General features: G+C 41.9%; 1 protein-coding gene across 2 annotated transcripts; it reads left to right on the top strand.

Moving 5' to 3' along the window:
* The first annotated feature begins 1,454 nt into the window (after positions 1-1,454).
* On the top strand, positions 1,455-13,639 carry LOC114363433 (thiamine-repressible mitochondrial transport protein THI74). Of its 2 annotated transcripts, none has more exons than XM_028319147.1 (10): positions 1,455-1,835; positions 1,911-2,045; positions 2,338-2,403; positions 2,860-2,955; positions 3,343-3,495; positions 4,524-4,706; positions 5,547-5,694; positions 8,795-8,954; positions 11,088-11,306; positions 12,789-13,639. In XM_028319147.1, the coding sequence occupies exons 1-10, from the start codon at positions 1,680-1,682 to the stop codon at positions 12,856-12,858; spliced, it is 1,386 nt and encodes a 461-aa protein (XP_028174948.1). In that variant the 5' UTR covers positions 1,455-1,679; the 3' UTR covers positions 12,859-13,639. The 2 variants fall into 2 exon arrangements, with proteins under 2 accessions (XP_028174948.1, XP_028174949.1); XM_028319148.1 differs by having other exon boundaries at positions 1,456-1,835; positions 2,863-2,955.
* Positions 13,640-13,982: the final 343 nt, after the last annotated feature.

The following is a 13,982-nucleotide window of genomic DNA, read 5'->3' as shown; positions in this document are numbered from 1 at the left end:
AAGTCTGCGATTTTTATTCTTTGAAATTTTCGTAAAATGGCTGCCGCCGCGGTGACGCCTTGTAATTAACAAATTAAAATTAAATTAGTGTTTTAAAGTGCATAAATGTACAACTTAATGGTAAAAAGTCATTCCTTGATTTTTACTTAATATGTATCTGGAGTTATTTGAACAGTATTTTCGTCTATAGGATGGCATATTTCAAAAAACAAAACTGCACTCAAGCGTGTTGTCACAGCAACCGCTGAGCACATACTAATTGTATTTCGGTCCGTGGACCTATTTACATGCCAGAAACAGTCTAGTTGACATGTCTTCTCTAGTACGTAGTACATTATAACTCAATGGATTATCATGAGTTACGAGTCACCGCAATCATTTGACATTAGCAATGGGCTCATGAAACTTAGACAATTCGAATTTTCTGTCAAAATCATATTCATCATTCACTCATCGTATAAAATTACGATCAAATCGTTATCATATCGTTATCGTTTTATGAACTCCTTACACAATTAGAATTAGCCGTTTGACACATCATAACGTACGTTATGAACTGTCAAATGAATACGATTGCCTTAGACAATCGCACCACTGATTTGGTTAGTGAATTGGCTATTTCGAAGAATTCACAAGGAGATTTAAATCAGAAGATAGCAATACTACAATTCACACTAAAAAGAGAGGTAGGGCCGCAGAGAGCGAGATAGATATAAGTAGGTATTTGACTCAAGTTTTTGTTCCAACTCTGCCCTCCATTTTTATCTTTAGCTTCATGGGTAGTACGTGGTGTCCTGGAAGTGACATAAGATTCCACGCGTAAGTGTTTATTTCGTGATTTCCGACATTGGATCATTTTAAACTATTATGTTGCATTTTTTACTATAAAATTAAATATAAAATTAAAATAGATATTATTGCAATAAATCCCGTGAAGTGATAATTTTATTGGATCATTGTAAACATTTTTCACATTTTTTACAGTAATTTCTTCCTAAAACGTTTTACCAGTAATTACACTTATCATTTTTAATGATACCTATGTCAATAAATAAAGATTTTACATTGGTTTCATTGAATTTGAGCAATTTTATATTTTTTGTTTATTTAGAAAGAGCGAGTCTGCCCACAGAGAGCGAGATAGTGATACTTAGTTTGTGCTTCAAGTAGGTATTCGGAGTGTGGCCTCCATTTTTATCTGTAGCTTCATGTTAGCAGATACCGGTTATGAATTTTAATTAAAAAATTAACTTGTGCTGTTCCAAATTCTAATAGCGTTTTTTTGTATGCAGTAACATGCGAACGAACTTCTCAATGCGCAGTCTCAGGGTAGATGGCTCAAGTCAAGGAGCTAGCTAGATCCATAGAGTATAGTAACTAAATGACTAGAATCCAAAGCCACTAATGAAAATTTTAAAAAGTCTCAATGAGACCACAGATGAGACAGGGAATGAGACACCTGTCAGTCAATTGTCAAACTTAAAACTGTCAAATATTTTGTTACCATTTTTACGGTTCCTGTGCAAGTTTTACCATTTTCATGGTATAAATGCCAATGATTTAAGTGTTTTAATCGTTTAATAAAGCATTCTTAATAATATCTAATCAGTGCAAAAACATTGACATGCCACTGTTCGTATGAACAAAATTTAGCTCACTGGACTTCTTCATTCATCTTCATGTTGACTTTGTGCCATAACTATTTTCGTGTATTTCCTAATAATAAAAACAACAAGGAATCCACCCAGAATGTCAGCAAGAGAAAATTCGCTTTCGGTGTCTTTGTTTTATTTTTGGTGGTGGTTCTATGGGTCGCATCATCAGAACTGACAAAAGTAAGTAGAGGAGTTTCTATTTACGCTTTAATTCTTTGTTTACAGGTGATTACTATATGTTTTTATTTTTTACAGTTTATATATGTTGAAAAGAAATTGGACAGACCATTCCTTGTGACCTATGTGCGGAGTTCTATGTTATTTGTCTACCTATTGGTGCTGTGTTTTGCGCCTCCCACAAGGGACCCCTGTCGACCTGCCGACTACACTGTAAGTCTCAATTATTTAATGCTATAGAGCTCTTATAATATTAATAAAATTTATTAGCGAAAATACATGAATTGTCTATTAAAAAATATTTATGTACTGTACAAAAAACTAAAACCTCTGAGATTGTTATTTAAAAAAGTTCTATGGAAAGATTCACACTAAACTATGACAAAAAAATTGAGTGACTTAGAAGTAACTTATTAGGTTAGGTAATAATTTATTGCTTCATAAGGTATGTTCAAAAATGTGCCTGTTTATTCAGTAGGTACCTAACTTATTTTTGTAATTTCAGCAACTGTTAGAGCCGACAGCTGAAACAGACGATGAGAATTATTTCACCGAGTCTACTAATAGCTTGGTGAGTATACTTTAACTTTTTTTAAATACTCTGCGTTTTCTGGCAATTCCTTACATTATTTGTTATTATTTTATTGTGAGAGACACCAGTGTTGAATTGAAATACACCTAAATATCTATTTTTAAGAAATTAAATTGTATTGTGTGTTATTAAATTAAATCATTTATTTGCATTACATGTGTGGTTTGACCCTTGAAAAGGAGGCTGACAATAGTGACTGAGTTTCTTATGCTGCTTCTTCTCAGCATTGGCCCATTTATTGTCCCGAAGCAGTGGTAGGGTTAAAACTGGGACGTGTAAAGGTGCTTTTTAAAAGCCTGTTTGCAAAAATAAACGAGTTATGAGTTTTTTATGACATGTAGCAAATGGCATGATCACATGCACCCTGTTAGGGCACAGCAATAATAAAATAAACTTATACATTTTGCCTGTAATTAATAATATTTATCATTGTTGAAGGGGGACTCGACTTTTGTGCCCGTCAGAGCAGGGGAGACCACTGACAGTGACGATGCAGCGCCTAGAGCTGTTCGGTTCAACAAAGTGGCTGAGGTAACATTTATTATTTATGATTTATTCTAAGATAAATAAATCTTGTTTGTCATTATTTTATCTGGGTACTCTAATCTAAGGATATTTTTGCATGTATTTAAACATGTTGATTTCAGTTCATTAATATTACAATGAAGAAGTAAAAATCTATCTTCAATTTTTTTTATTGTTTTTTTTAAAGTGGTCATGACCATGTCCACCCTACAGTGCCAGCTTGTCGTTGAATTTTGGGACACGTTGTATATGTATTTATCTTGCCAGCGTCGATTGCAAAAACGAGGAAACAGGAATATTAGGAAAAGAAAAGGAAACGAAATTTGGAAATAATATTTATGATCAGGAAAATGATGAATTTACAGGAAATATTTATTATACACGTACATTTAGGTGCGAGTTATGTCCGCTGCGATGGCGGGCGAGGCGCTACTAGCGCGGCTATCGTGGGCGGCGTCAGTGCGCGCTACAGAATATGCGCAGCGCAGAGCAGCCGCCGCGGCTACACGGAGGCACCTCAAACTGGCTGTTTTGTTCTGTATACCAGTGAGTATTGAACTTGTCTCAAGAAAACAAAACACTATCAGTTGCGCTACTAGCGCGGCTATCGTGGGCGGCGTCAGTGCGCGCTACAGAGTATGCGCAGCGCAGAGCGGCTGCCGCGGCCACTCGCAGGCACCTCAAACTGGCTGTTTTGTTCTGTATACCAGTGAGTATTGAACTTGTCTCAAAGAAACAAAACACTATCAGTTGCGCTACTAGCGCGATTATAGTGGGCGGCGTCAGTGCGCTACAGAGTATGCGCAGCGCAGAGCGGCCGCCGCGGCCACTCGGAGGCACCTCAAGCTGGCTGTTTTGTTCTGTATACCAGTGAGTATTGAACTTGTCTCAAGGAAACAAAACACTATCAGTTGCGCTACTAGCGCGATTATCGTGGGCGGCGTCAGTGCGCGCTACAGAGTATGCGCAGCGCAGAGCAGCCGCCGCGGCCACACGGAGGCACCTCAAGCTGGCTGTTTTGTTCTGTATACCAGTGAGTATTGAACTTGTCTCAAGAAAACAAAACACTATCAGTTGCGCTACTAGCGCGGCTATTGTGGGCTGCTTCAGTGCGCGCTACAGAGTATGCGCAGCGCAGAGCAGCCGCCGCGGCCACACGAAGGCACCTCAAGCTGGCTGTTTTGTTCTGTATACCAGTGAGTATTGAACTTGTGCGTTTTATGTCAGGAGAGGCGATATTTGCATGTTTTTCATGGGCTGCGTCAAAACGCGCTACAGAATACTTGGACACAACAGAAGTTAGGCAGCTTTTTTAGGTTCTAATCTTTAGTCTCATAAAGACATAATTAGCATAAATACCTAATATCCAAAATATTATCATACTACTTTCCAAAAGTTTAGTGACTAAAAACTAATAATGTTATTAGACTATAAAACAATAGGTATGTAAAGGTTCCTTATCTATCCAGTATCCAGTTTACATATTGAGATAAGTCATGCCATTATATTTAAATCGATTAGCGTAACTGATTTGGCCTTGATCACACAATAACAATAGTATTTTATTGTTACAGTGGTTCATATCAAACTATTTGTACCGGCTGAGTATCTTGTACGGGCCGGCGAGTTCGGCCAATATCTACACTTCTACAACCGCATCACTAGCGCTGTCATTCGGCGCTGTGTTCGCACAAGCGCCCACTGACAGACTGTCGCTGTCAAAGTGCGTGTCAGTGCTGCTGACTGCCGCGGGACTGGTAAATTTGTTTAGCATCCATTTAAGGCTGAGTTGCACCAACTTACTTTAACCGTAACTATGAACCTTGGCGCCAGACCATCAATTTTTAGTTGGCCGATAGTTGGGCCCGATTTTAATTGTATGAAGAATCGGCCGATTGCAAATCGGTGTAATGTGCGCCTATACTGATTATCTGCCCTATTAAACTATCGGCCGACAAAAAGTTTGTGGTCTGCGCCTAGGCTAACAATGACCGATGTTTTTTGTATGGATTCTACCGATTTTTAATTTTTTTAAAGTTAAACAAACACAACAACTCAGCCTAATAGTGTATTTTGTTTTGTGATAGTATTTTCGTCAGACTAACAAAAATTGTTTTTAGTTGACATATAATTAGCGTTTAATACGTCTTTACTGTATTGCGGGAGCTCTAACACCTTTTTCGTATCTCCCTGTCACCGTCACTCGTATATGCATCTCGCTTTGAAAGAGGAGGATGGTTAAATTCTGAAGAGGTTAATTCTACGTGGCTGCTCCCTCCGTTTTGTAAAACGGTGCTAGACAATCTCGAAATTACGATTTCGGGATTGTCTGCCACAGACACACGTGGGACGTCTCCACAAGATGGACCGACGACATCATAAAGGTAGCAGGGAAGCTCAGGACGCAGGTCGCTACCAATCGATCAACATGGAAAGCATTGGGGGAGGCCTATGTTCAGCAGTGGACGTCCTATAGCTGAAATGATGATGATGAGAAGAGTAGAGTTAAAATTTTAGTTAGCAAGTGGCACTAATTTGGCCTCAGTTATGCTTTATTATAAAGTAAGGATATTCATACATCAATATCATTATTACAGGTAGTTTTGGGCATATCAGAGAGCCATACGAACAGCTGGAAGGCGGTGCTGGCTGCGCTGGGCTCAGCCGTGTTCTACGCCGTCCATTTGTTGCTCTTCCGACGGGAGCTCAGGAAAGGAGACGGGATCAATTCACCGCTACTTGTTGGTAAGTCTGTAATAGCTGTTATTTTACGCTAGAATTTATAAATACGTTGTTTGTGGGTGTAGTTGATTTGTCGTATTCGAATTCGCGCTTTGCAACGCTCCCCTCGCTTTGCAGAAAGTTTTCTTCGCGAAGGTATTTAATAAAATGAATGCTCAACGTCGTTAGCAATATGGTGTAATTTAGCTTGTCTCAAGAGTCGAGCACCATTTTGTTGACAAACGTCAGTGATCGGTACTGCGCCCATTAAGCCATAGGGCTGACTTCGGTAAAATGATGTGTGACGTGAGGAGCCAAACTGCAGAAAATGGCGGAGAAAATCTATACAGTGTGTCCGGGCATGTAGTGATCAAACTTTAAGGGCGTAATCTATGGACAATTTTATCGGTGAAAATACTTTAAATTTGGGGCTTGACCCATTTCTCGCATATTTACAAGGATTTAAGTATTTAATTTTAAGTTTTCACCTCTTCCTTCAAAAATAAGTGATAGCGTGGGTAGTTTAACATTAATAAGCAAAAATTTTATATCATGCGATAGCCAATAAAATTATCTATTAGTAGAAGTAGAAAACAGATACAAGTTTCATACATTTTAAGGATGTAAGAATGGATTTAATTAGAAATAAACATGAATTTTTTCACATCTTTTTCAGTTATTTCCCAACACAAGAAAAACCAGGTCGTTAAGGTATGTTTTATTTGCATTTTATTATTAGTATTTGAGCTATTCTACAAAACGAATGTAAATTTATTAGTCTACGTCTATTAGTTTCGACGTAATTATTGAACAAAGATACCTCTTCCCAGCGGTTTCCATAGGGCACGCGACATGCGAAAATGCACTGCCTGAAAGAATCACACAACCTATTCCGATTACTATGGAAACCGCTGGGAATGGGTATCTCTGTTTAACAATTACGTCGAAACTAATAGACGTAGACTAATAAATTTACATTCGTTTTGTAGAATAGCTCAAATACTAATAATAAAATGCAAATAAAACATACCTTAACGACCTGGTTTTTCTTGTGTTGGGAAATAACTGAAAAAGATGTGAAAAAAATCATGTTTATTTCTAATTAAATCCATTCTTACACCCTTAAAATGTATGAAACTTGTATCTGTTTTCTACTTCTACTAATAGATAATTTTATTGGCTATCGCATGATATAAAATTTTTGCTTATTAATGTTAAACTACCCACGCTATCACTTGTTTTTAAAGGAAGAGGTGAAAACTTAAAATTAAAACCTTAAATCCTTGTAAATATGTGAGAAATGGGTCAAGCCCCAAATTTAAAGTATTTTCACCGATAAAATTGTCCATAGATTACGCCCTTAAAGTTTGATCACTACATGCCCGGACACACTGTATATATAAAAATGAAACCCGTTTCGCGTTGTCACGGCATCACGTGTGAACGGCTGAACCGATTTCGATAATTCTTTTTTTTAAATGTTTGTGGAAGTCCAAGGATGGTTCTTACGGAAAAAAATATTAAGAAAATCTCTACGCTAAGGCGGTACGAAGTTCGCCGGGTCAGCTAGTACATGAATAAGCATGAATTATATTATGTGATTATATTATTATTCAGGCAGTTAAAATACTGCACAGTATTAATTACACCACCGTTTTTACATACATAGTTTAGTCTTTACAATGCAAATGGGTGAAGAATACACGTGCGTGCGTCAATGCTCGCTCGTGATTGTCCTGTAGGTTAAATATCTAAGGAGGTGCCGTCGCGCGTATTTTGTTTTCCACGCAAACTCGCTGAGATGAACAAGCCTGGTTTTAGTGTGGTTCATGGACAAGTTCCAAGAGTATTGTTTTTCTCATCAGGTCTAGTGGGGTGCGCGAGCGGCTGCCTCGTGTGGCTGCTAGGCGCATTCAATTACAGGCGCTAGTTTCCATTAATTTTTCGCAGTCGCGTTGCAACACTCCTTACCCCCGCGCATTGATTGATTGATATGGAGACGCGCACGAAACGGGCGGGGCGATTGCAATGCAATATTATTTCTCATCGCCGCCGCCGCGGCGGTATCTGCACTAAGCAAGTTTAGACAAGTTCCGAGAGTTCTGTTTTGCTCATCAGGTCTAGTGGGATGCGCGAGCGGCTGCCTCGTGTGGCTGCTGGTCGCTTTCAATTACAGCTGGTGCTAGTTTCCATTCGCCCCTCCGAGTCGTGTCGCCCTGCCAATTGCTCGGCCGTCGCCAGTTTCGTGCCCGCAGACTTAGTCCCAAGACAAAAAAGTAAAAAGTATTTATTTCTATAGTCTGGTCCGGGAGCACGTAGAATTTTGTCCAATGACCCCAAGCTACCCATCCTTATCGCTCGCGCGTAATTATGTTGCTATCGCACTCGCACACTCACTGCGGGCGCCCGTCGCACAGTATAATTACGCGCGAGCGATAAGGATGGGTAGCTTGGGATCATTGGACAAAATTCTACGTGCTCCCGGATCAGACTATAAAAGATGTCACATGTACAATTTTAATCTGGCGGTATCTGCACCAAGCAAGTTTAAACAAGTTCCAAGAGTATTGTTTTTCTCATCAGGTTTAGTGGGGTGCGCGAGCGGCTGCCTCGTGTGACTGCTAGGCGCGTTCAATGAGGGTTTTCGCGATTGAAAAATCCACCAGATGGCAATACGCGAGGTCCAAATGCTGCATGATTGGTTATTTTTGACATGACATTGACAGATATGTCAAAATTCACCAATCATCCTGAGATTGATAAACAACTAAAAATTGTAAAATAAAATTATAGTTAAAAAAACTACTACGTACGTAGTACAACTGCATCCCAACTAATATTATAAATGCGAAAGTAACTCTGTCTGTCTGTCTGTCTGTTACGCTTTTCCGCTTAAACCTCGCAACCGATTTTGATGAAATTTGGCATAGAGATAGTTTGAGTCCCGGGAAAGAACATAGGATAGTTTTTATCCCGGTTTTTGAAACAGGGACGCGCGCGATAAAGTTTTTCTGTGACAGACAAAATTCCACGCGGGCGAAGCCGCGGGCGGAAAGCTAGTTTCAGAATAAAGCTTGTTTTTATAAAAAAGTTTTTTTTTTAATTATAATTTTATTCTCATCAGGTCTAGTGGGGTGCGCGAGCGGCTGCCTCGTGTGGCTTTTAGGCGCGGCGCTGGCGGCGGGCGGGGCGGAGCGAGCGGAGCTACCGCCGGCGCGGCTGTGGAGCTGGCTGCTGCTCGACGCCGCGCTCGGCCCGCTGCTGCTCGAGTCGCTGTGGCTGCTGTGAGTGTGCTGATCTGTGACTTCCTATTAGGCCGAGGCCGCACTCATAGTCTCGTTTCTTCTCTATTTTTTCCTGAACATTCCAGATTCTCCAGAAAAGTGTGAAAGAGAAGCTATTTTGTGGAAGTGAGAGATCAGACAATGCAAGAAAGAGGCCTACCGAGTAAGCGAGAGAGCCTGACGGTTTTCGCTACGGTATTGCCTTTTTGACGAAAATTTCATGTTCATTTTCTTAATTACGAAACAGATTAATTAGTTAATTTGAACTAATTGACATGATGTTGCTAACATTAATCTTGACTATTCTTGACGTCGCTAACACATAGCGATAACATTCGGGCGACAACCGAGCGAAGTTCTTGCGACTATGCAAAATAGGACCGTATACGGGAATACTCGGCTACACACGTCGCGATAGCTCGAATCTTCGGGTTATCGCGATGAGTGCGGCCTGGGCCTTAGTGAACTGCCACACTGGCGGATTGCAAGCGTTTTCAAAGCGGAGCGGCGACGCCGCTGCTCCGTGGTGGAGACGTTGAGAATCCGCGGCGTTGTCGTCCGTGGCGTGAGTTTTTTCCCTGGCTAGTTCATACAAAACTAGGGAATGCAAAACCGGTTAATCGGAAACCGAAAAATCGGAAAAACCGCTCTTTTTCGACGAATTCTAAAACCGGTTTTAAAAATCGAAACCCGGATTTAAATCGGTTTTTCTATCTGTATACACGTAACAAATTCCATAAATAAGCAATATCATTTTAATATAATATAACCTGGGTATTTTGATATTTGACGAATATTTGGTTATTTTACAATTTATAACTTGGCAACATTGTCACTTGGTTACTCCGTCGTTTACCTTTGAACGGGGAATCCCCGATAATAATACTCGTACCGCCCGCGCCCGCCACCTGACATGACCCACCCCGCGATTCAGATAGTTGGTGATTATTGCAGTGAATAATTAACCTAATGTGTGAGTGAATTGAACAGTTTTTATTTCTGAATTGTTTTGAACATTGAATCTCATTTATTTGCGATATCTGCAGAAGCTTATTACTGTAAAACTTAGTGTATTGAAATTTGACAGAAATACCACCTAACGTTCACAAATAAAGCTTTTTACATTTTATTCTACTTTTTAATTTAAGATATTGCTTATATCAATCGTAATTGTAAACAAATACTAATCGTAATTATTGTAANGAAGGGATCCCGATCACATCCCCAAGCAGGCTCTGGATTGGAACCCCCAAGGAAAACGCAAACGTGGTCGCCCCAAGCAAACTTGGCGGCGCACTGCAGCAGACGAGGCGAAGAAGATCGGCAAGACTTGGAGCGAGATCAAACACATAGCTCAAGACCGAACGCGATGGAGGACTGTTGTGGACGCCCTCTGCCCTCTGCCTCTGCCTCTGCCTCTGGACGATCTAGGGGACATGGGACCATAAATAAGTCAAGTCATTATTCATTATGTGCCTATAATGCCTAATGAATAAGCTAAATTTATCAAAACTGTTATAACCCTCTCTTAAATAATGTAATCTAACACAAAACGGACAGGACGTAACAAATCGCTGTATGTAACTACTAGTTGATTGAAAAAAAAAATAGAACGATAATAACCGATTAAAAACCGAAAACCGGTTTTTTTTCTTGGAAACCGAAAAAAAAATCGGTTTTTGATAAACTTTCGGTTTTGCATACCCTATACAAAACGTCACAATTTGCACAATATCACGTTCACAGATAAAATAATTGGAGAAGAATGCCTTTTGACTAACTTGCAGAGAAGAAACACGACTTTTAGCACTATTCATAAGTATTAACACACGTAGAACGTTGATTAAAGCGTAGTGTTGTAACAGCTTCCCTAAACTTATACCTGACTAGCTTTCCGCCCGCGGCTTCGCGCGCGTGGACCCCTGAACCCCATTTTTTTCCAAAATAAAATGTAGCTTATGTTACTCGTGGATAATGTAGCTTTCGAATGGTGAAAGAATTTTTAAAAACGGTCCAGTATTTTTGAGCATATTCATTACAAACAAACAAACAAAATTTTCCTCTTTATAATATTAGTGTAGATGTAGATAGGAAAGTGATCAGCCTAGTAACGAAAGGCGCGTTTGTCAACAGTGGCCGGTCGTTCACCAGCACAGTGACAGCAACCAGCATGCTGGGCCTAGTTCTGCCGCTGGCGGTGTGCGTGGAGGCCTATAGCGGGCGCGGCTCCGTCTGGGCCGGCGCGGCGGCGGCTCTGGCGGCCGCTGGCTGGGCGGCAGCGGTGTTGGAACTACCGCGGCCGAGGCCTGTGAGCTGGCTGACGAACCGGTTGCGGGCCGCAGAGGGATTCTCGTAAGTTAGATACTTATGATGAATAGTGTACAGTGGACGCGGCTCCGTCTGGGCCGGTGGCTTTGGCGGCCACGGGCTGGGCAGCGGCGGTGTTAGAACTACAGCGGCCAAGACCTGTGAGCTGGCTTACGAACCGGTTGCGAGCCGCAGAAGGGTTCTCGTAAGTATCTATGGTGATTAGTATACAGCGGGCGCGGCGGCGGCGTTGGCGGCTGCTGGCTGGGCGGCGGCGGTGTTGGAACTACCGCGGCCGAGACCTGTGAGCTGGCTGACCAGCCGGTTGCGGGCCGCAGAAGGGTTCTCGTAAGTATCTATGATGATTAGTATACAGCGGGCGCGGCGGCGGCGCTGGCGGCTGCTGGCTGGGCGGCGGCGGTGTTGGAACTACCGCGGCCGAGGCCTGTGAGCTGGCTGACGAACCGGTTGCGGGCCGCAGAAGGGTTCTCGTAAGTATCTATGATGATTAGTATACAGCGGGCGCGGCGGCGGCGCTGGCGGCTGCTGGCTGGGCGGCGGCGGTGTTGGAACTACCGCGGCCGAGGCCTGTGAGCTGGCTGACGAACCGGTTGCGGGCCGCAGAAGGGTTCTCGTAAGTATCTAAATAAAGATGGGTTTAGGATTGTGTACTTATTGGATACCAACTTATGCGGCTGCCGCGCCCGTGGCCTGTCAGCTGGCTGACGAACAGACTGTGGGCCGCAGAGGCATTCTCGTAAGTATCTATAATGAATAGTGTACAGCGGGCGCGGCTCCGTCTGGCCGACTCAATGGAAACCTGTTATGTAGCTGGGGCGCCCGCGGCCGGTCAGCTAACTAATGAGAATTTCTCGTGAGTATCTATGATCCATGATGTGCTAGCGGGCGCGGCTCCGTCTGGGCCGGCGCGGCGAAGTTAGAACTAACGCGGCCGAGGCCTCTGAGCTGGCTGAAGAATCGACTACTGGTCGCAGAGGGATTCTCGTGAGTATCTATGATGATTAGTGTACAGTGGGCGCGGCTCCGTCTGGGCTAACGCCGCCGGCGGCTGTGTTTTAGCTACCGCGGCTGAGGCCTGTGAGCTGGCTGACCAACCGGTTGCGGGCCGCAGAGGGATTCTCGTGAGTTAGATACTTATGATGAATAGTGTACAACGGGCGTGGCTCCGTCTGGGCCGGCGCGGTAGCGGTGGCCGTGTTGAACTACCGCGGCCGAGACCTATGAGCTGGCTAACGAACCGGTTGCGGGCGGCAGAGGGATTCTCATGAGTATCTATGGCCTAAGGTGTACAGCGGGCGCGGCTCCGTCTGGGCCTTTTTCGGTTTCTGTTCTATTTATAAAAGTATTATGCGATAGACTGCAGTTTTCTTCTATTAAAGAGATATAATCTGGCACAACTTCCACTTGCACTTCGTGGTTTTTAATGTGTCAACAATTAATTATAACTTCTCTAGATGATGGTTCTCGTTAGGTACCAAATTAAGTTTTCCAACATTTCTATTACAGAGCAATAAGGAACATCTCCGACTTGGACGAGCAGTCAGAAGCGCTGATGTCATCAGACGAGCCGACGTAGCAACTGCGAACGCTCGCTCGGCTCGGTCTGACTCTGGTCTTAGTGTAAGGACTGTTAGTGCGCGCTCACGCCGCCGCGAACGTTCCGCGAGCGTTCGCGGCGTGTCACACCGTCACTTGATAGATGCACACGATTTTTTGTGGAATTACGTTACAATTTAGACGAAGAACAATTTGCACTGCTCGCTCACTTCCCGCTAATTTTGAATTAAAATGTCAATTTGATCGAAAGGTGAAACGTGATTGATCTTAGAATTAAAATCTCTCAACAACTAAAAATATGATTGAGAGAACTATTATGAGGCATGTGATTCAACAAATACTTTTAAAGTCCCTTAAATTATTTTACAAAATGACTTGAACACCTTTCGACACCAATTCCATAGAATATAGATGTAATTCTAGTAGAAAATTGTTAATTGCCGTGGCTTGCAAGCCTTTAGCAGCAACTTGTATTTATTGAAAACAATCATTCCTATAACACCGATTTAAATAAAATAACTTAAATAAATTAGAAATAAAGAGTTCGTGTAGTGTGACTTGTTTCAACGTTCTTCTACAAGTATTTTCAATACACTTTAAAACATCAAACAAAAATACCAATCACGTAGATAGAAGAGAATAGAAAACTTAATATAATTACCATTGGTAGTGTAATTGAAATAACTTAAAAGTACGTCCTTATGAAACTTCCTTTTGTTTTATTATCATGAAAGTTAACTTCTATCAGTAACCCTTAGGTCACACACATAGCTATAACATTCATAGACAGAGTAAATTCTTATGTCTATGCAAAAAAGCACCGAAATATAGTATGTCTTCAGTCAAATAAACTATGTATCATTATATGCGAATACTTGGCTACATACATAGCGATAGCACGAATCTTTTAGTTATCACGATGCGTGTGGCCAGGCCTGGCTCACTCCGCGCGGTACATCCGATAATTACCTACAGCGAAGCGCCCCGCCGGCGGGTATTATATCAGTCGAGTGTCACGCGCGCGCCCGTCAGGACGCTGGCGTGCGTTGTAGTACCTAATTCTATGATCGAAGTATTATTTAAAAATGGACATAAAGAGAAAGAAATATTATTGTGCGGCGTTCGGGTGTTTAAATTCGAAAA

The sequence above is a fragment of the Ostrinia furnacalis genome, unplaced genomic scaffold, assembly GCF_004193835.3.
Source record: "Ostrinia furnacalis isolate ACB-3 unplaced genomic scaffold, ASM419383v2 OfSCF7119, whole genome shotgun sequence".
NCBI classification, from domain to species: domain Eukaryota; kingdom Metazoa; phylum Arthropoda; class Insecta; order Lepidoptera; family Crambidae; genus Ostrinia; species Ostrinia furnacalis.
This window is presented reverse-complemented; position numbering and strand designations above follow the sequence as displayed.